This window comes from Papilio polytes, unplaced genomic scaffold, assembly GCF_000836215.1.
Source record: "Papilio polytes unplaced genomic scaffold, Ppol_1.0 DF822067.1, whole genome shotgun sequence".
NCBI lineage: Eukaryota > Metazoa > Arthropoda > Insecta > Lepidoptera > Papilionidae > Papilio > Papilio polytes.
The window spans coordinates 925,575-948,816 of record NW_013527137.1 but is presented as its reverse complement, the minus strand read 5'-3'; the positions used below and the strand labels follow the sequence as shown (position 1 = coordinate 948,816).

Sequence of the window (23,242 nt, the reverse complement as noted above, 5' to 3'; positions counted from 1 at the left end):
CTGACCCATTTTTTATATTTAAATACATAAATATAAATGAATTTTATATATATTTACAAGTAAATTGAGATAATTATATATAAAAATATAAATACGCTAATTATGGTGTAACTAACATGTATTTAATCAATAATTATTAAAGAATATGTTTTCTGCTTATTCCGTAAATTACATTTTCATGTATTCAACTAGATTCAGCTTGCGACTACATCCACGTGAATAAAAAAAACAATAGTCAGTAGCCTAAGTGTTTTACTAACCTCTATATATATACCAATTTACATCAAAATATTTTCAGCCGTTTAGGCTACAAACTCTAACAAACATCCATCACACATTAAGTCACATATTAAGTTTGAAATAACTCACGTAAAAGAAAGATATTTTAAAATTAAAATACATTATTTGTGTACAGTACCTTATCTAACGTAATATAAATACGTGCCTGTTAATTCAGACGCGGTGTTTAGTAACAGCTTGAAGCTTGAATAATCAACGAACACCTGAAACTTCCTTCTTGTATCTTAAGAAGGGATTTGCATAATGATAGCAGTAAAACTTTAGACTCGTGTACTTCGTTTGTTTGCTACGGTCTTTTGATTTTTAGATTTACAAGAGTTTCAAGAAAGAGATGATGACATAATTATGTAACTTAAACTGAACGGTTAAAAGATATCTTACTAATATTATAAATGCGAAAGTTTAGAAGGATGTTTGTTTGAGTTTGTAGATTAAACCACACGGATCTCGATGAAATTTGATATACATTTAGAACATAGTCTTGCAGAACACATAGGCTATTGATCTTTTTTAATTCAATTAAAAAGAGCCGCGGAATCCAACAAAAATTATTGAAAAGTAAAATGTGAATGAAAACTCAATCTTCGAAAAGTTTCAAAACTTTAGAAAGCTTTTAGCCTGCGAATAGCTAATTTTACTTTACTGAATTGTTAAAAACACGTGAGTTTTGCCTCATGCTCTATTCTAACTAAATGTTAACGGTATAACATTTAGTTAAATTTTCGGGATAGAGAAGCTTTTATGTGAAAAGAAATACGGTCGAAAAATACTTTTTTCCTATTTCTCGCTATCGATTCTTCATATTATCTTTATACTCGAACATTATGTTTGAATAACATTTTTGTGAAAGGTTTTGGCTGCTAATGGATACTTAGAATACTTAATAATATTTACTTAGTCTAGAATATTATATTTATGTTCCATCGTTACGTTTATTAAGTAGATAAATATGGTAGTAAGTTCTTTTGGGTTAATTGACAGAAACAAAAATCTTAAAATTACATTTAATAATATATCACCCTAAGCGAAGATTTAAGAAATCTTTTGTTATAGAAATTTAAAAAATTTTTTTTTACAAATTTGGAAAACTTCGACCATTTGTGCTTCAACTTGGACACCAACTTTGTTTCCCCGCTATTGTATACTACAACCGGGTTTTCTGTGGACCTCAGAAATATATAATACATTTAGGTTATACTCTTTGATAATCTTTAAAGCGTATTTTATTTCGTAACTACTTTATTTCTTTAATTAAATTTAAACGAATGTAATCGCATGCTACAGCTATATTATTTTTAACTTAATTTCTACAAGCACTTTGTTTAGCGACACTACTACTTAGTGATAACTTGATGTAACATTTCTTTGCTCCGTCAGTTCGGAGATGTGCGATTTAAATGCAAATCACGTTCGTTAGCGCCGCCTCACTGCCACGTCTGGAATAAATTACAGCTAAACTCTTACACTATGCCATGTCATGAATCTTCTATATTAATTAAACTATATCTATACTATTATAATAAAGCGTAAACACACACTTCTTTGTGGCCTAAGATTTGCAATTACAGTATATTTTTGAATAACCCTTTTTTTTAATAAACCCACACTTATGTCACGCTTTAGGCTATATATTTCCACGCGATTAAACTTAGGGGGTAAATATTTTGGGCAAAAACCTTAATGTGGGAAAGATACCATAAGTTGCTGCCAACATCAAGAAAGCAAGATTCCCAAGGTTTGTCATGTCGTGTCATTTTAACATTTGCAATTGATAATTTGACATATGTGAACAATATAATAAAATTTTCATAATTCTACGCGGATGAAGTCGCACGGGAACAGCTCGTCTATAATAAAGCAATAAATAAAACTAAACATTTTCATTAATTTCCTAGTCAATATTACACCATTTATAAAGACAAAAATCCAGAATAATACTTTAAAAGTTAAATGAACTTAAATCTTAACTTAACTTAAAATAACATGTATAAGAACACATTAAAATATATTTCTAAATAATAAGCTTTCTTATAGTCTTATTAAAATCAAGAGATGGATAGATTGCGTGAAAGGTGACATGATCAAGAAGGGAGTGATGACTGAGATGACGGATGATAGAGTGCTTTGGAGGACGAAAACCCGGTGCGCCGACCCTACGGGAGTAGGATAAGGCAGGGGAGATGATAAAGTCTTATTAAACAAAAACAAAATTTTTAACTTATAATGTCACTCAATTTTAAATAAACAACTTAGCAAAAAATAAAGTATTAATACAAACAATAAACAGTTCAGAAAATGGTTGGTTTTCGACACTGAAGCGGGTATAGCGTGTCGCAGGTGCGGACAACGCTCTTGTCGAATTATCCACTCGTATGAACCCAACTAACAATATTTACAAATACACATGTAAACTGTGACAGTTTTTGCAATATAAATTCTATGTTCAATTTTGTTACAATAAAAGAACTCGTACAATACTCTGCAATTCAAATTTGACACGCAAAGACCTCACATTCTGTTCGATTTAAAAATGATTTTGAGTTAATGTTTATTTTGTACTCGAAGATTTAGATAAAAAGACAAAGATACGCAGTTTCTGTAAAGTATAGTAATTGAACATACAATTGTATGAAAAAGTGAAGCTAGCTATAATTTGGAAATTTCTAGGCGTGATTAAAAGGTTATTTGACAACATAATGAATTCTGGTATATCTACTTCCAGTATTCTTCAATTCTTGATGTTAAAAATTTCCCATTATCCACTACCATTTCATAACGTATACAATGAAATTACAGGGTTATCAAAACTACCCCGAAGCGCTTCGAGAAAAGAATGTTTGACTATGATCGCCTCGGCGGATGTACTGTCGCGCACCCTATACTAATATTATAAAAATTTGTATTACAAACATACGAATGTTCATACAATTGCAGACATATTCATTTTACAAAAAAAAAATCAAACATGTACACACGTAATCCCGATACAAATAGCGTTAAAGCGGAACGTGATTTGATATTTGTTGGAGCGTGTAATTCGAATCGACGCAATTTGACGGTCGCCTCGACGTTTTTTCATTGTCCTGTCGCCGGGGCTGTTACCCGCATCACTCACTAATCAATTTTATAACTCTGTATGGTGTACAGATTGGTTTATTGTTTACTTACGTCAAAATGCAATAGTAAGAATAAAAAAACAAATAAACTATCTATAAGTAACTAACTTTGGAGAAATGAATCGATTAACAATATGTATGTATATTTACAGAGATTTTTTTATTACTGTAAAAACACTGAGGCGTTTACTGTCATTTTTTCATGTTTATTGTTGAATATAAATTAATATTATAATTAAAAAGTAAACTTAAAAATAACGTACAGTACATAGCATTTTAATTACGAAGTTAAAGCGCAGCGTCAGTGTTAACACAAATTAACAGCTTGCCGACACTCACCGCATTTAGTCCCACCGGAAATCAAACCACAGCTTCAAATTGAACATTCTAAAATATTAATAAACAAACTTACGTATAAATTTAAGCTACATATGACTTCATTAAGTTTGTAAATTCCAAAACATTAAGTTAAATTTGTTACAATCCTTACTAAAACAATTCATATATTCCCTTCATTAAATTTCCAGACTACATTAACAAAAACAGAACTAAAATAACATTTGAATAAAATAATACAATACTTCTTTCATCTTATTCACATTTAAAAGCTTAAGGCATTACTTTCTGCAAAACATTCCGCAAACGGACCCATTTTAATTAAATTAATGTTGCAAAATTATAATACATGTTCATGACATTCCATTATAAAACATAACTCTGGGATAACGAAACTTTATCGTAAGATACGAAAATAAAATATAAATACGTATTATTATTCCTTATTAATTTTTGTAGTTAAACAAAACAATAATTGACTTACTGATGACCGATGTCTCAACACAGAACTAAATATTCGTTAAACCTAGTATTTTATTAAAAAGAAATAAAAAAAATAGCCATATTACTCACTGATAACGTAGCTTTTTAATGGTGAAAGAATTAAATTATTTAAACTTTCGTGAGACATTTTATAATTAACTATTTACGGCTTACTCACGTACACTTATCTTTTTCCGGTGACGGCACCGACCAGTTTCAGACCCTGCGGGGGTCCTTCTTCAGGGCGAGGGTTAAGGATATATCGCGGTCGCGTCGCGCCTCGCACTGCGGGCCAGCGCTCGAAGGGGGCGGAGGGCACCGGGGGTGCAGTTGCCATTAATGGCAACAACATCAACAATGACTAATCAATATTGAGCTCGTCGACAACGTCGCCGCCGGCGCACGCAATGGCAACTGTACCTTAAGCCGCGCCCTTCGAGCGCTCGCCCGCAGTGCGAGGTGCGACGCGACCGCGATACATCCTTAACCCTCGCCCTGAAGAAGGACCCCCGCAGGGTCTGAAACTGGTCGATGAAAGAATTTTTCAAATCGGCCCAGTAGTTTTCGAGTTATTTCCATACATACAAAAATACAAATCTTTCCTCTTTGTTATATTAGAATAGATTGTGCTTAAGAGTGTTTTATGGTAGTTAAAACACTGAAAACTTTTAAGTTATTAAAGTATTGTATTACCTGTGCTTTGAAGTAATTTTTTTAGCGTAAATTATTAGTAGTATTGTGCCTATGTCGAAAATGAATAAAAACCTTCTTTGAATGAAGTATAATGAAAAAATCAACAACAGCTTTTGACAAGTTAAATGTTTTATAATAAAACCTTAAAAGTGTCAAATTACTTACTTTCAATGGAAACCCTTTCCTTATAATTCGTCGCAACTTGAACGGGCATTAGTTTCCCATTGTGTAATAATGTTAGTAATAAACAACGCCCTCGCAATAAACGTCTTAGGAACAGGCTAAGTAAAAATGATAGCGCACTTTATTGGCATTCCCCGATAAACTGTTTGGAGAAATAATTAAATCAGGATTACTAAACAGCGTTAAAACGATATAACATATAGCAGGCTTAATAAATAACTTAGAGTTGGTTCCTATAAATCAGTTAAAACATGATGTTTATAACCTCAAATATATATATTTACACTAGTACTTTTTTCATGTATCAAAAATCCACGCTGGGATATAGAGTTATGGAATAATATATATATATTTTTTATGTTTGTTAAGCCAGCGCTTGACCCACCCAACTGAAGAAAGTGATAATGCAGTCGAAAGATAGTACGCGCTAGTTTAATAGGTAGCTGTTTACTCTTCTACCGTAAACTGTAACCGATTTACTTTAAATTTAAGCTATGTATATAAAAACTGGGTATGTCTTTTAAGGTGAAACCCTATGTGTGATATAATATTTTTTCTGCTAATCAAAACTCATTATAGTCGAGCCCCTAGCTGTTTCATTCTGTGCCTGTCAAGGACCCATGCGGTCTCTCCAAAGTTCGACGTAATTGTAACTGCTGTACTCTACCTAAGTAAGCAGTAAGTGTACTACATTAAAAAAGTATTCGAAACACGCATTTCTAAGTTAGTTAAGTTGATATATTCTTCACACGTCCAAAGCTATTGATGAAATAATACTATGCGTTAAGTTGTTAAGTACGCACTTGGCCAGCGTGGTTGACTATGGCCTAGTCACCCTAACTTTAGGGTAGGCTCCAAGCCCCTCGGTGGGGACATATAGTGAGCTGGTGATGAAGTTGTTAAGTAGATATGTATGCTTTACACATTTAAGAATACGCGAAGCAAGCCATTACATAAAATATGGTCACTTTTAACTAAACTATTGCGTAGTAGGTTAGTGTCGCTTTGATTCCTATGAGATTATATGGAGGTGCGGACACTACTCGAATTTAGTTGTGGAACTAAACAGTTGAATTGGCTGCGAAACAATTGACAATCGTTAATAGCACAACAGTTGTGCGGTAGTTAAGTGTGCGCCCGCTCTTAACATCAACTACTAGGTACTTATAACGAATGTTTTCTTAGATTTCTACGAAGTAAACTTTTGTATTCACATTACAGAAGTTATCAAGAATGATCATCGTAATTCATTTGTTTATATTAAAATTATAAATAAACTATGGTTATTTGGTAAAAGGATTTATAATGTTAACACATAACTAAAGATTAAACTCCCATTAAATCTGACTAGCCCTATAAAACCGTTTGTTCTTACTGCTTGTAAATGACTGTAAAACTTCGCAGTTTAAACGTCTACGGTTTTAATTTATTATATTTCATAATTTACAATTTTCAGCACTTAAATTCAGCGTTAGTTTATTAAGTCTTAAAGCACACAATTCTCGAACACTTTATTAATTTTACATGTTGAATAAATTAAGTTTCTCGCTGAACTGAACTTTTTAGTTAGAGCAAATTCACAACATATCTTAATATTATAAATGCGAAAGTCTATATGGAATTGATGTTTGCTATTACGTAGTCCCAGAACGGAACAGAAGATCTCACTGAAATGTGGCACAGATGTTGATTAGTCTACTAATTTTATTCCTTAATTATGCATAGACAGAGTCGCAGGCGACAGCTAATTTATTGATAACTCGACTCCCTCCGAGTGGAATTAAAAAAAAAAAAAGTAAGTAGCCTATGTGTTTTCCAGAGTATCTCTTAACAAACGTTAATACACCCATCTATCTAAACTTTAACATTTATAATATGTCGGAGTTGGGTCTTTCTCCCCGACATCTTTGCTACCGAGTCTTGGTTTCGTGGGCGTCATTTGGGTGAAGTGCGAGCATTAAAACACTAGAGACACGGATTAACACAATATAATTCGGAATCTACACTTATCACATAGCAAATCAACAAGCAAGACCGAGCAGCGGGTTCGTGGCACCTGTTCGTACTTCTACTACACTACTCTCCTCAATCGACTCGCCACCACAACATGTCACTACAAACGTCGCCCTCTAAGCACTGAACTGCGCCTCAACCCCGCTCGAGCTAATAAAGGCCACTTGAGCCGCTTGCTCTGCTCTTATTGGTCGTATGCAAGTTGACGTACTTTTAATTTTAAAAAGAACTAAATACAAATGACATCGAGTTTCTACTTTCGAGAAAAAGGAATTAAATCAATAATTTTATCTTAAACAATATTAAAACGCAAGACAATAACGTTTGTTACACATAAAGCAACAGTCAATTTATAGCTTCCTGCGACAAGATAGTAAGTAAGATTTAAACATTTCAAAATATTTCTATGTACTATAAGGTATGTATAACCGGTTATTACGCCTAGAGGATATAAGAAAGTTTTTAGTTCGATTAAAATGCAAATAGGGCGGTAAACAGCGAACCGGCGACGTCACGACCCGCGCCTCCCTCGGGGATGACGTGATAAATACATTTGCGAAGTTTTCATACCAGATATGAAATACGAATATAGAAATTATGAGATTAAATTAAATTTGCACATACGGTAGTTTATATGCAAAGATATTTAATTTTGGTGAAAGAAATCGAACATATTTTTAACTAACTTACACCAGTGAATCCGTCCGAATGGAATGAAAAAAAGCAAAAGTTAGTATGTGTTCTTCCAGACTATCTATACCAAATTTCATCCAGATCAGTTTAGCCGTTTAGGCTAAAAATTCAAATTTACAATCTGCAACGGCAACCGTACAATGCACATAACCGCGTGACCGATGGATTGTCGGCTTTACCGTACGAGTGCTCGAGACAGCATTTTATTTGTAAGAGCATTAAATGCACAACCCAGAATATTGATGTTTTATTAAATTAAAGGACTTGTACTTGAATATGAATATTTGACAGTCTGGTATTCCCCAGGCGAGACTCAGCCGGTCAACTGCCTCGGTCTGCGAGCATAGACTCAGTGGTTGAGGCGGCGATCTGCGCGCGTCATTCCGAGCCAAGTCAGCCGACACTACTCCTTCCTGCGAGAGCAGATAGAGCCCTCAGTCTCGTATCCCCCGCGGTCGGCAGGAGGGCGAAAAGTCAGAGGGGACAAGCGGGTAAGTTGAATATAATTTTGACAGTCGATAGCGGTGAGGCACGTTATCACAGCGGTCAAGAAAATCAACGAGGTAATTTTCAGTTTGTTTTTAACAGGACTTTCCTCAAGCACAATTACAACTTTACTTGTCTGTATAAATACAATTATTGTCTTTAAAAAAATTCTAACGGTTTAAAGTCCCCATAGTTTATTCTTCAGAACGCGTTTGAATTTTGTATCTTGTAAGCTTATTGTAATACATAAATTGACTCTTTGATCAAAGATGACCACACAGAAGTCTGGCGTGAAATGGAAGCAATACCGTGTTTCGTCTGATGAGTGTGGTGCCGGAGGCCTAATTTAAGTCCCTTTCTTTTTAACACCCTTTTCTTATAAGGAGAGGATGGGAAGGGGAAGTGGATTTGACGGTGGAGGAGATGCATAAGAAGGGGCAATATCCTCTTTACGTGCGTCTCCTCCTCCGTCGGATAAGGGTAGGCAACGTATCTGTGATCGCGGATGTCCATGGGCAGCTGTCGCTCGCCATTTTGGCGGCTTCAGGTGGCCATTTGCTCGTTTGCCACCTTATGTTATAAAAAAACGGTAATTAAAAATTTGAGAAATCGTATATATTAAGTTACCCTCTCTAACCAACGAAAAGAGAGTATTTATGTATTATCATAGTAGAACGTTGGATGGTAAATCATGAAAATGCAAATGTAATTAATTCAAAAAAGTAACTTTTAACAAGTCGCACAAAGTTCGTCGCTTTGAGTGGAAGTAAATTATGAAAAAACGTGAAAAATCATATCTGTGTATATTGAATGTCATTAAAATTTTATTTGAATAAAACTCTCAACTTGGTAACCCAGTAAAGATATCTTGTTACTTTTTAACAATAATAAGTGGTCATTTATTCGCTACGGCGTAGCAACGAGGTTGCTTCGTAGACGTATTTTTTTCATGTATAACGTTTAATAAACAAAATTTGTGAATTTTTTTATGGTGTATTCTCGTCTGTTCCAATCATACTTTGAATACTTACTGATATTCAATATGATTGCGGTATTACACACGAAGAAAAGTAATCTAATATATCTGAAATAATTTAAGAAATTGCGTAATAAAATTTGTTTTAATACTAATAGAGATATTGTGTTTTTATTTACTTAAATATAAAGCAATAAAATCTTTAAATAGTGTAATCTATTACTAACCTTTCGTAGTAGATATTATCTACTTTTAAAGGCAAGTCGAAAGAAAACGCTTTAACGCCTTGTCAGTCAAATAGCAAGGTTATGGGGTCGGAAAATTCTGCTGACAGTTATCTAAGGCGCTTCGAAATTTCTTTGGCCTTGTATAAATAAAACAAATACCAAAGTTCAAAAAGATTAACGATAACGTAAAAGATACGGAAATTAATTGCTTTTATATTTTAAATAACGTATTAATTTAAATTATCATACTAATATTATAAATGAGAAAGTTTTGATGGATGGATGTTTGTTAAAGTTTGTAGCCTAAACGGCTAAACGGATGTCAATGAAATTTGCTATAGATATAGAGAATAGCTTGGAAGAACACATAGGATTCTCACTTTGGTGTTTTTTAATTCCACGGGGATGAAGTCGCGGATGAAATGCAGTAGATTATAAAAATTAAATTTAAAAAAAAAGAAATTAGTGCAGGGAAATTAAGCTTTAAGGTGTGTTTTTATAGTTCATAAATGTTCCATTAATTATCTTTAATGACGTATCCTTACTTATCTTCCGTCTTCAGAGCGTACAAGAAGCATCTCGCTTACTCATCTGAATTAATAACGATCTGTTTAAACTTTTCATGCTTTACCTTACTGCTTCCACTAAATACGCCTTAATAAAAACTTGTTGTCTGTATTTTGTTCAAAGAGAATAAAAGAGGCATGTTTTTTGACAAGCTGTAAGGCGTAAAACTGAAGGTCCTTGTTTGAAATCTTGTTGTGTTTTTTTAATGTTTTTAAACCAATAAGAATAAATTAACATTTAAAATGTAAAACAATGATTCCAGATCGCAGAAATGTTTCTTTGATATGCTAATTGTTTAATAACAAGTTAACTTACAACAGAACTCGAGTTTTCATTCTAAGAACCATTAAAATTGAATAAAGATTGATGTTTTTTTAGTCTATTGCACTATTGTAGAGTTTGTTTATTTTAATTGTAAAAGCTTAATTAAATTAAAAATCAATAACTCTCGATTCATTTTAACAGTGGTAGAGCCCGCTTTAACATCTTCGCACGAATGGATCGGCTCGCCCGGTGCAATACCACGACCACACAGAAAACAGGCGTGAAGTGGAAGCAATTCCACGTTTCGTCAGATGAACGTGGTGCCGGATGCCTTATTTTAGTCTCTTTCCCTTTCCACCCTTTTCTTAAGAGGAAAGGATGAGAAGGAAAAGTGTATTAGACGGCGGAGGAGACAAATAGGAATGGGAAATAACCTCTTTATGTGCGTCTCCTCCTCCGTCAATGAAGGGTAAGCAACACATCTGCAATTGCGGATGTTTATGGGCAGTGGTCGCTTTCCATTTAGGTTGATTCAGGTGGCCGCTTGCTCGTTTGAAATCTTATATTATAAAAAAAATAATTAATTAAACATTTATGTTCCTTAAATTAAATAAAACGTGAACGTAAAATTATTAAATAAATACTAGCAAATGTTACGTACGCCAGTATTTACATATATGTAAGATTTTAAAATAAATAAATATAGCCTATGTTACTCACAGATAAGTTACCTTTCAACGGTGAAAGAATTTTTAAAATCGGCCCAGTAGCTTTTAAGTTATATTAATACATACAAAAATGCAAAAATACAAATCTTTCCTCTTTATAATATTAGTATAGATATTTTGTGGGTGTAAATAAATTAAAAAACAAATAAAAAAAATAAAGCATTCAATTCAGTTCTTTAGTTCTTCTTTTCTCAGTTAGACATCCGGAATCGGGATTTGACTAAAATATGAAACGAGCAATCTAAACGAACTCAGCGTGTTGCGGTAATAGAATTTTTCAGTATTTGATTAAGAATCTTGAATCCCGAATTTCATTTGCATTTATTAATATTTACTTTTAGTAGCTAAACAGTTTATGAGCGTATTTTTAAAGTATTAATCATACTGATATTATAAATGTGAAAGTTTAGATGGATGGATGGATGTTTGTAAGAGTTTGTAGCATCAACGTCTGAACGAATTTCAATGATATTTGGGAGAGACGTAGAGGATAGTCTGGAAGAACACGTACGCTATTCAGTTTTTTTTTAATTCCACGCGGACGAAGTTACGGGCGAAAATTAGTTCTTAAATTAAATTTATTATAGTTAAGTGTATCGGTATATTTTTATTCGGTAATTAAGTTATTTATCAGACGATTCAAATGTAGCCCAAAACGTTAAAAAGAAAAAAATGTGAAGAAAAAAATCAAATGTGAAGTATTCACATTTCACTAAAATTTTTGACTAGGCGCTTAGTTATTTTAAATCTTTTGATTTTATAAACACGTCGCTAGTAAGAAAGCTTTCCTAAAGTACATTATACAATTACGCGCGGCTCTCGAAAATTGCCCGATTTAAAACTGTCGCTCGCAAATTGAGCAAATCCAGTTGTCACTTACTGCAAAATGGACTAATTTCCTGTACGATGTGGATACAAGTATCGTACAAATTGCACAAGTACGTTGAAATGTTCGAATATAATAATGTAAATATGGTAGTCTGTTACGTGCCTAGTTTTAACAGATTTAACTGCATCATGCATCATCACTTTCTTCAGGTGGTTTGGAGGTCAAAAAATGTCTAACAAGACACAGAGTTATGTATATTTCAACGCTTTCTGAATTTAAATGTCTTTCAATCTTTTAAATCTAATTATAGCCTTTAATTCTAGATACGTTAATAATGAAATTAAATAGTCGTAAATAATGAAAGATTATACATCTGTCTGATTAATGAATCGCCGAATCCATCGTAATTCGTTGATTTAGATGTAAGGCAACACTGTGACATTTATCACATTCCCTTTAATATTTGTTGACTAATGACCCGAGTAAGATGAGAATAACGTATCTTTCTTAAAGGAAATGTTGCGAGATTTGTGCCCTCTATGATATAACAAAAATATAAAATATATAATGTTTTAAAAAATAAAACAAATCTTTTAATTCGTCCTAAATAAATAGAATAGTATTTTGTGAAAAACTATAACTATCATTGGAATTGTATAATTATAAAATATTACCCTCCGTGACTCCGTCCGCGTGGAATTTAAAAAAACAAAAGCAAGTAACCTATTCAGACTATCCTCTACATTTCTGGCAAGTTTAATCGAAATCTGTTCAGTTGTTTATGCTAAAAACTCTAACAAACATCCATCCATCCATCTAAATTTCGCATAGTAAGATATATTTCTAATGTACCAAAGTCAATTTATACATTTCAGAAATCCGTTGGTATCTTGAGACACAGACTCGGTCGCCATAAACTAGGCTTAATGAACGTAGAAAGCGCCTGCGTATCTTAATAGCAACATAGTTTACGCACTATCACAGATTGCGATGTTACAAACAATAGGCGTTTTGGCTTATGTTATGGCTATCAAGCTAGACTCATATGTATATTTTAAAGTGTAATTTTCTGGCGATATCAATAAACATTCCTTATAATTTGTTCAAATTAAAAGCAATAAAATTTTTCTACATAATAAAATCTTTGTTTTCTCTGTTGCAACCTAAATTGTTTTAAAGTACATAATTTAGTCGTTATGTTCCTCTAGCAATTTAGTGTTCGGCTTAAGGAGGCAAGTGACTGCGTTGTAAATGACTCGTGGACATGGAATAATTCCTGCGAAGATTAAACCGGGAAAACGATCTGTTTCAAATGATAATGTACGTCCAATTTTCTTTATTCTTTTTTAAATATAGATGTACATTTTATTTGTATGGAAATCTTTCGTTAATGTTAGTTTGAACAGAATAAGGTCAGAGATATTTAATTTTTATTTTACTCTTTAGACCCTATATATTAAAAAAAACTTCATAACGTTAATTGTAATCCAATTTCAAAAGCCTTCGTTGATATTTGTGCATTTAAATTTTGACATTTGCAGTTAAGAATTCGACAAATGTAAACAATAAAGTTTTTGTAATTCCACGCGGATGAAGCCGCACGGGAACATCTAGTATTTTATATTCCAAGCCTTTTATCATTATCTTATTGTGATAGAATTGGATAGTCCCACAATAATCTTGTTTCGTTCCACTTAACGTGGCAACTACGCATTTATAGGTCAGTGCGGCTTTTGTCTACCATTGTATCACTTATCTCATGTGTTTGTACGCTAATGAACTTTGTTACTGAAGCCCCTTGAACAATTTATTCATTGTTAGTAAATACGTTTGAAACTTATTGCTGCTTATATTATACCAGGCGCTTGTTTTTAATGTGTCTTTTGTTAGGAAATATTTAGTACTTACATAAGAGAGTATAGGAAATTAATTACCTAACTAATTCCGCTGCTTTGTTTGTTTATTCAAACCGCAATCACCTCAACTTAGGTTTATTAACACATTTTCTTAATTTGTACGTAGCGTTAAACGTAAGATTGTGGTAATTCTATTACTTTGTGAGCAACTAACTGGAATTCTTATTGTCTATTAAGATCGACTACTCAATACCTCAAAAGCCGCTGGATTTTAAGATAACTTAACCGATTAATGTATTGTATTCAGGGGTAATTTGTAACATAACAGCATGATGAAAACTGTTCAGTTAATACAAACGTTATTTACTTATTCTCTATATTCCTAACTCTTTGTTATCGCAAAGTTATTTTCCTTTCAGTTCGATATAGCTTACTTAACTTTCTCTATTCTTCAGAATTGTTACGCTAGTCTTAAAGGTTATGCCAAGGTCGTATAAATAAGAAAAAAAATACAATAAATTTTCTACGGTTAGGCACATAATTTTACTAATCTTACTAACATGATAAATATAAAAGATGGATGGATGTTTATTAGAGTTTGTAGCCTAAACTACTGAAAGGATCTTAATGAAATTTCGGATAGATATAGAGGATAATCTGGAAGAACACATAGTACACATTTTATTAATTTTGTTTGAAACCACACGGACGAATTGGAAAGCTAGTATACAATATACAAGTAAGTATTAGATATCACAGCAATAACCGCTCGTGGCTTGCGTCAAACAGATTTGTAACTTGTGTAAATCTTTCGCAAGCTCGCTGGCAAGTTATGTCAGTTCCATTTGCTTATAGGACCATGACTAATTGCGTGTTACCGTAGACCGGACTGAATTTTAAATTGATTCTTGACAGCTTGCCTACTTCTATTGATTTATGATAACACTTTGAGTGGGCGCACACCTTTGAATAAACTATCGCATCAGTATTGATAGATTGTCAATTGTCGCAGCCAATTCAACTGTTTTAAACAAGTAAACATCGAGTACAGTCCGTAACTCTATATAAGCGAGTAAGACTAAAAAGTTGTTTGATTATTTCACGCTCTCAATATGAACTGAACTCCTAGCTTCAAATCTGTATCGATTTATTTACAACGTTCAAATTAATCAAACAATACGACTGATTGCTAACACAGTTACATGAATACGTAAATCAAAGTTTAACGAAGTTTGTAAACATTGAATAGATTCTACGCCAGTTTAAAACTTTATTCTGCATACAATTTTTAATCTCTGTAAGTAAGTCCTAATATACTGAGCGCTTCTATTTCTATACTAATATAATAAAGCGTAAACATACACTATTTTGTGGCGTAAGATGTCAGCAATCACAGAATATTCTTGAATAATTATTTCTTTAATAAAAAGCCCTACACTTACGACAAGCTTTTGACAACATATTTTCACGCTATTAAACTAAGGGCATAAATGAATTGGAAAAGGCTTCATGTAGGAAAGGGACATTAACTACAAGTTGCTAACATTAAGGAAGCAAGGTTGTTAAGGTAACAATAATTTTGACATTTGCAATTGAGAATTCAACAAATGTAAAGAATAAAATAAAGTTTTTTTATAATTTCATGCGGATGAAGCCGCACGAGAACAGCGAAAATAGTATAAAACTTAAATTTATTTTTAATATACTCTTTCTACATTGAAAACAAACTTCCAAGGATGTTCGATATCGAAGTCTGCCCCAAATCCCATTCAATAAGCGATCCTTTCTTTTGCCTTTGAAGGTCGTTTGAAGGACATTATTTCTTATTGTATTACTTCTTATCTAGTTTGTATGCTTACTGTTTACTAATGGATTACTTAACCCTATCTGTTGTTACTTTTTTTATCGTTAAGCGGAATGTTTATTTATCCTGTGTTTAAACACTTTTTGAACTTTGATTAGAATGTACTAGGAGTCCTTCGAGAAGCAAGATTATCATCACAAAGGCAACTGTGATTCCTCTGCTATTGATGATGTCAATGGGCGCTGATGATGACCTGGGTGTTACCACTGCTCGTTTACCCCCTTGTCATACTAATATTATAAAGAGGAAAACTTTATTTGATTGTAATGAAATAACTCAAAAACTACTGGGCCGATTTCAAAAATTCTTTCACCATTAAAAAGCTACGTTGTCAGTGAGAAATAATAATCATACTAATATTATAAAAGCGAAAGTTTAGATGGATAGATGGATGTTTGTTAGAGTTTGTGTAGCCTAAACGCCTGAACGGATTTCGATGAAATTTAGCGTAGATGTAGAGGATAGTCTGGAAGAACACATAGGCTACTCACTTTTGTTTTTTTAATTCCACGCGGATGGAGTCGCGGGCGAAAGCTAGTAAGTATGAAAGATTTACATCTACTTATTTACTTATTGCTAATTTAATATTTGGTTGTTAAGTGCAAAAATAACTATTCAAATACTAGATAAAATTATTGAAAATTCTAGAAGTTTCTTAGAATAGTATTCTTACTACAGGTATAGAATTACTAACAAATAACTTGTAGAAACTTTTACAAATTTAGTTCTTTCCACTTAACTCGTTACAAATTGTTATTGACTGAAACTTGGCGCAACTTGATATAAAGTGGAAAGTTTCGGCAAATTCTAAGTGACGTTTAGTTAAAAAAATCTACTTATTTGTATTACATTTAAATAGGCATTATCGAAGCATTAAAAACGAAAATTATAGTAAGTTTCTTAGTACGAACCATTAAAATACTACGCGACAACAATAACGTGAGACCTAATTCTAATGACGACTTTACTACTTAACGTTTTTTTTATTTGGCTTAATATAGTAGATATTTGCAAATTAATTAAACTTTTATTTTAAATTTCAGTTACAGCAATAAATAAACTTATACAATTAACGTATATGTATACAAATATTAAAACATCTTTATGCCCTCGTTCTCTCTGTTATTATTACCTCTCTCTCTCCTCCTCTCTCCCTCTCTCTGTTTTTATCACCTCTCTCATTCTATAAAGAAAATAAAGATATCTTTTTTGTACTGTGAAAACCTACGGTTACATATCTAATTGGCGATTACTAAGAGCTTCATTGACACATCGGTAGACGTATAGTCTGTAGTTACGAGTTCTCCGTAGCGACTCGTCCACATAAAATAACCAGTTCCCCAGATTACAGTTAGCCAGTGCTATTACAATAGTTAAAGCAATGCAGTGGACCGTATGTGAAGCCAGTTGACGATAATCCTAACCAATGGGTTCAGTTTATATCTGTCAAATTATAAACTACAAATCTTTCTTCTTTATAATATTAGTATAGACTTGTTGTTGTTCGCGACTTCGCTTGCGTGAAATTAAAAAAAAATGATAATATAAATAATAGCCTATGTTACTCACAGATAAATTACCTTTCTAATGGTTAAAGAATTTTTAAAATCGGTTCAGTAGTTTTTGCGGAAATACATATAAAAGTACAAATCTTTCCTCTTTATAACTTAGAAGAAAGAAGAAGATAGCTAGAAAAATTAAAATAACTAAATGTAATTAAAAAAACCTATGTGTTCTACAAGACTATGGTCTACAACTATGATTTTAAAGATATCGGATGAGCCCTGGAGATACGGTAATAAACATCCATCCATACAAACTTTCACATTAATAATGTTAGTAAGACTAGTAGCAAAAATAATAAAATACATGCTTTATACAAAAATTAATACTAGTTTTATTAAACAATATATTATTTCGTTAAAATAAGCTATTCGTATCTCGGAAACTAGAATCGGAATTTATTATATACGATATTAAAATACGTCGATATATTGGCGCGCGCTCAAATAACTCGCGACCCACAACACAATCACAAAACAAACAAAAGGAAACCAAAACACGAACTTGCAGAATGCATATTTTACACGCGCTTGTACCCAGTCTGAGCTTCGAGGCTTTGAAATCGTTCTACTCTTTCACACTTCAGCAATACGATAACGCCATCCCTTTCTATTTGGAACTAAGCGCTAACTAGCGTACGTTTTTGGAACTACGTGACAGTTGCCTTGCCCAGGCGCATGTTCTTTGTAATGTATTGTGTTCGAAGTTGTTACTACATATTTTAATTTTTTTTAATTATAAACGGCCAGTTTTGTGAATTAAAACATCGTTGTTTTTTATTATGTGGTTGTAATAATGTGTTTTTGTGTGAAAGAGACATCAGTTTGTGTCAGTAAATGAATGTTCGTGGCATTGTTGACATATCGGGATTATTGACTTGGAGTCCCAAGAACAGTATCAAGATAAAGCTCAAACGTACGTAAATAATTAAAAATAATTAGATTTTAAGTATAAATAAATAAATAATAAATTTACACTATAAACAACATTATTTAATCGTTAAATTTATTTGCAAACATTTAAAATCATTAATTTTTATTCATAAATTTTGAAATATCAAACCATGAATTTACGAACGTACATTTTTCTATTTAATAATTAATAATAGTTATACAATTATAATAATGTTAACGTTCATGATCAATTCGGAAATGTAATTGCAGTAATTATTTTATATAGTGATCTAGAGATCTGCTATCAATTCTATCCGAAATAGGCAATTATAAACTCATCGTAATTAGATAGATATTTCATATTATTAGTAATAGGTTATTATTAGTAATAACGCTGACCTATTCTCTAATTCAGCAAGTCATTTTAGGTCTCAGAGTTTAATTTACAATAATAACACTAATAAAATCTGGCATAGAACTCGATATTCGATAACGCCATAAAATAAATAAAAAAATATAGCTTTAAATTGAAAATTTTTTATTCTTTAATTATTAACTTATCCAGGAATTACAAAACATCCTAACTGTCCACGTTTGTTTTAGTAACGCATATACAAACATACCTACATATTTTTTAATATAAATAAACTAATACAAAAAGTCTACGAGTAGATTAAAAGTATAAACAACGTATTTGTCTCTTACAGAATAAATTGAATTTCGAATCAACGTTATAACGTCGGTGTCGCCTCATCAATTAAATGCAATCCCTGTCAATGACCGGGACCAGAATCTTTTTAAATTATTTATTGAAACGAGATAATGTTCGTTTCATTATTAATCAATTCATAGATAGCGATAAATATTTACATTAATACAACAAGATGAAATTCATGTATTTAAATTTGAATGTTTAATAATTTAAAAAAGATAAACGTAAGAGACAGTGTCAAACGGTATTTTAAGCCATACGTTTTTGACTTTTTATAATCGATAGCTGTTGCTTGAGACTTCGCCCGTGTGAAATTAAAAAAATAAAACTTATGTTACGCACAAATTACCTTTCTAACGATGAAAGAATTTTTCAAATCGCCCCAGTAGTTTCAATACATACAAAAATACAAATCTTTCCTCTTTATAATAGTATAGAGAGGCAAAGGTCAACAAAGTTTGACATGTGTAATTTTTTTGATTAGATACAGGCAATAAAAAATGTCGTATATTTCTTTATCTTGCAATCCGGTCGTTTGATATTTTGCCAGCATAGCGCCGTGTCTGCCGACGTACGCGAGTCGCATCACTAAAATATCATCCATAAGCAAATTCTTCAGTCTTTGCACTCCGCCGTCTTTTCCAGGAAGCGATGATGAGGACAATTATCGTTGATGTCATCGATGTTCGAAAAAAGGTTTTATTACGATTCGAATACGTTCCAAAGTTTAAAGTTTGTAAGAAACAAGTTTTGAGTTTTTTTTGGTTTCTTTTTTATTGACATATTTCTAACTACAGTTAAAGATGAAAACCTTAAGTGTGTTATGAACACGTTCTAAAGCAGTTAATAAGTACTCATTACTAGATATGATTTTTACAGTTACTAGATCCAATTAAATTTAAAAATGTATTAACCATTTATTCTGCAGTATCCAATTATCAGAATGTTAGAACTTTTGCACTTTATTAGTATACCTATATGCTTTAAGTTTATATACCTTAAGTAGAAAATTGTATCCAACTTCGACGTAACAAGTAAGCCCCTAAGACCTGACTAGAGCCGACTTTTACGATAAGATAGAAAATAAATTGGCCTACATCTTACGTGTTCACATAATTAAATTCCTTGTTTACATGCGTTATTAATTTTGTTATTAATTTATCGACTCCTCTTATATTCGAACTTCCTAAAATATGCTCACGACTTTGTCCGCGTGAATTTAAATAATAATAAAAAATATAGCCTATGTTACTCACAGATAAATTACCTTTCTAACGGTGAAAAGATTTTTAAAATCGGCCCAATAGTTTTTGAATTATTTCAATACCTACAAAAATACAAACATTTCTTCTTTCTAATATTAGTATAATTAAGTAATAAAGATATAATATCTAAATGTTCCCAAAGGTATTAAATTCAATAAAACTTTACTAACGCCCAGAAATGTTTTTTGTTATATATTCTTCGATACAATAAAAATACGGTACCATCAAATAAACGATAAATGAAGTGAAGTACATTAAAAAATAAATGGCCATTCTAATATCAAAAGCGTTCTTTTAACGTAATAAATTAAGTATTATTGAAAGTGACTTCCAAAGGATTCCAACAATCTCCGGTCCCGTAAACCATTCGAAGTTCCCGCTACAAGCATTATGCCAATTTAAAAGGGCCCCGGGCATCCTGAAGATTTCCGACCTTTTTCATCCCTTACAATAAAGTGCGCAGGTTACCAATACTCTATACAAATTATTTGTATTATATCGCTTTAAGTAAACAAAAAGCAATATCAAATGTTTACCCGTTGGGAGTTAAATCCAAACTTGTAGAAAATTAAACCTAAATTACATTTGCTTTTTTTTCAATATGTCTTTGTTTCTAAAAGCTAGCTATAGATAATTAGGAGTCTTACTGTGATTTTAACCAATAGTAGAGCTACTCGTAAAAGTATACTTTTTCATATTTACTTGAAAACAACTTTATGGGATCTCAACAAATGGGAGAAAGGTACTAGGCTGTCATAACTGTCTAGGTATATCAAATACAATCGCTGTAAAAACGCATCACTCGCTAGCGTTGACATAGCCATATATGTAGCGAAAATGTCCGCTTTCTCTGTGTATTTGTGGGTCGTGTAACGGGCGTCCAAACTGCACGCGACATCGCCCCAGCACAGCCCGCAATCTACTATGAACACGTACGTCCAAACTCTTCAGTAACGAATTATATTCTGAACCACGCTTTTAGTATAAGATAAAAGACTAACTGGTATTTACCAAAGCAATGAAGTAACTGTTGCCCATAGGCATACACTTTTGCAGATGCATTGCATACCTTTGAATAGAGGAGATGATGCAAAGAAAAGAGGATATGTTCCCTACCAATATGTCACCATATCCACTTCACCTTTCTAATCCTTCCCTTGTACTAAAAGGGTGGAAAATTGAAGAGGGATAAAATTACAAACTCATCAGATAAAAATGCGGAATTGCAATTGACGCCCATCTTCTATGTAGTGCGGTTTCTCACTGATAGAGTTTGATTTAAAATATGTTATTGTGGGCTCTACCGTTATTCTGTCTAAAGTAAAGGGCTCAAGCGGATATGCCAAAAAGACGTATTCTTTACACAGTACAGTTTTTAGCTATCTCAATTATCCTCTTTGTTGTAAATTACATAAGCACGGTTCGGTTGACGCTCAGTTGAGTTCGTATAACCTAATTATAAATTTGCATACAGATTAGAACGGGCGGAGATTTGGCGGTTAGAGGACCGTGCTCTAATTTAATTGACACGACCGACCGAAGGTTTGTTTTAAAGTTATGTGGTCAATGTTTGGACCAATTGAATTTGACAGTAACTTACTCGTGTTAAGGAAATCGATTTGTATACATCCTTAATATTTTTGGACAGTCAAATTGCACCCAAAACTCGGACAACCTTGATCAGTTTTTAACAAATACCTTTTTAAAATCAATCAATGTTTTAGGAAATGTTTGAATCAATAGAAATGGCGTCGAAAGTACTTCCTGTGATTTACGTAAAAATATTTTATTGCACATTAATTGCATTTCATTAATAAAATAATTGTCTTGTGCATAAGATCTTCTTTTTAATTGAATTTCTTTTTAAATCGCAAAATTAAAATCAATGTTATTCCATTGTTTTTAATTTTTAAAGAAATCGACTTATTTAGTGAAGCGCAATACATATTTGTAGAGTTACGATTAATTTAAACAAACGATTTTACGATCCCCTTTTATAATATGGGAATTGACGTTAACAAATTTCCCAGAGGATTCCCACACAACTGTCGTTAAACAACAGCCCTTTGATTTGGTTCACTGACTTTATAAGGGACAGTTAACAAAGGATGACATATGGTGTAAAACGTTTTGTCATGTCTAAAAACATTTACTCCCGCTTATCGCTAACTTTAATATTCGATCTTAAAACCATCTTTACTTTTCCGTAATAACAGAGCGTCGGTGGCTTAGTGGTTTAAGCACTTGACTTGTAATCTACAGGTCTTGGGTTCGAATCGCGCCACACAGAAGACAGGCGTGAAATGGAAGCAGTTCCGTGTTTCGTCTGAGGAGTGTGGTGCCGGAGGCCTAATTTAAGTCCCTTTCTCTTTACCACCCTTTTCTCATAAAGAGAGGATGGGAAGAGGAAGTGGATTTGACGGAGGAGGAGATACATAGGAAAGGGAGATATCCTCTTTATGTGCGTCTCCTCCTCTGTCGGATAAGGGTAGGCAACGCATTTGCAACTGCGGATGTCTATGGGCAGCGGTCGCTTCGCCATTTTGGCGGATTCAGGTGGCCGCTTGCTCGTTTGCCACCATGTGTTATAAAAAAAAAAATGTACCAATGTGATTTTAAATTTTTCGAACTTTCATATGTACATAATTTACTCGACGTTCTTACGGTGAAGGAAAACATCTTGATGCAACCTGCACATATCGGCGAAGAAATTCAAATATATGTGTGAACCAACCTGCAGGATGCCAGCGTGGTTAACTATGGTCTAGTGCGCCACATAAGACCTCGGCCATGGTTTTAACCAGAAAACTAAAGCACGACTCCCCACGCCTCAGCATGGGTGGGAGACGCATTGAGTATGTGAGGCAAATGAAGATCTTGGGGTTGACAGTTGACGATAGGCTCAGTTTTAAAGCGCACATAGAGGCCATTTGTCGAAAAGCACAAAGCCTCTATCGTCAGCTGTCAACCGCAGCAAAAGTCACGTGGGGCCTGAATCCCCAGGTAATCAGGACCATATACGTCGCGGTCGCGGAGCCCATCATTTTATACGGGGCCAGTGTATGGGCGCTGGCGGTTGAGAGGAAGGGCATCAAGAAATTATTGAACCGGGTGCAGCGCGGGTTTGCGCAGAAGATAGCAAAGTGCTATCGTACCGTCTCTCTGCACTCGGCCCTAATACTTGCTGGGCTGCTT

General features: G+C 33.1%; 2 protein-coding genes across 3 annotated transcripts in view; both read left to right on the top strand.

The window, feature by feature from the left end:
* The window catches only part of LOC106106815, an 88,788-nt gene extending 80,269 nt beyond the window's left edge, over positions 1-8,519 (top strand). The window contains exons 6-7 of the mRNA XM_013287474.1: positions 8,124-8,308; positions 8,509-8,519. Of these exons, the coding sequence (XP_013142928.1) occupies positions 8,124-8,308; positions 8,509-8,519 (196 nt within the window). The remainder of the gene's footprint in view (positions 1-8,123; positions 8,309-8,508) is intronic.
* Positions 8,520-17,840: 9,321 nt separating this feature from the next.
* The window catches only part of LOC106107217 (ankyrin repeat and fibronectin type-III domain-containing protein 1), a 51,052-nt gene continuing 45,650 nt past the window's right edge, over positions 17,841-23,242 (top strand). For both annotated transcript variants that reach the window (XM_013287982.1, XM_013287980.1), the window contains exon 1: positions 17,841-18,092. In XM_013287982.1, the coding sequence (XP_013143436.1) occupies positions 18,014-18,092 (79 nt within the window). In that variant the 5' untranslated portion in view covers positions 17,841-18,013. The remainder of the gene's footprint in view (positions 18,093-23,242) is intronic.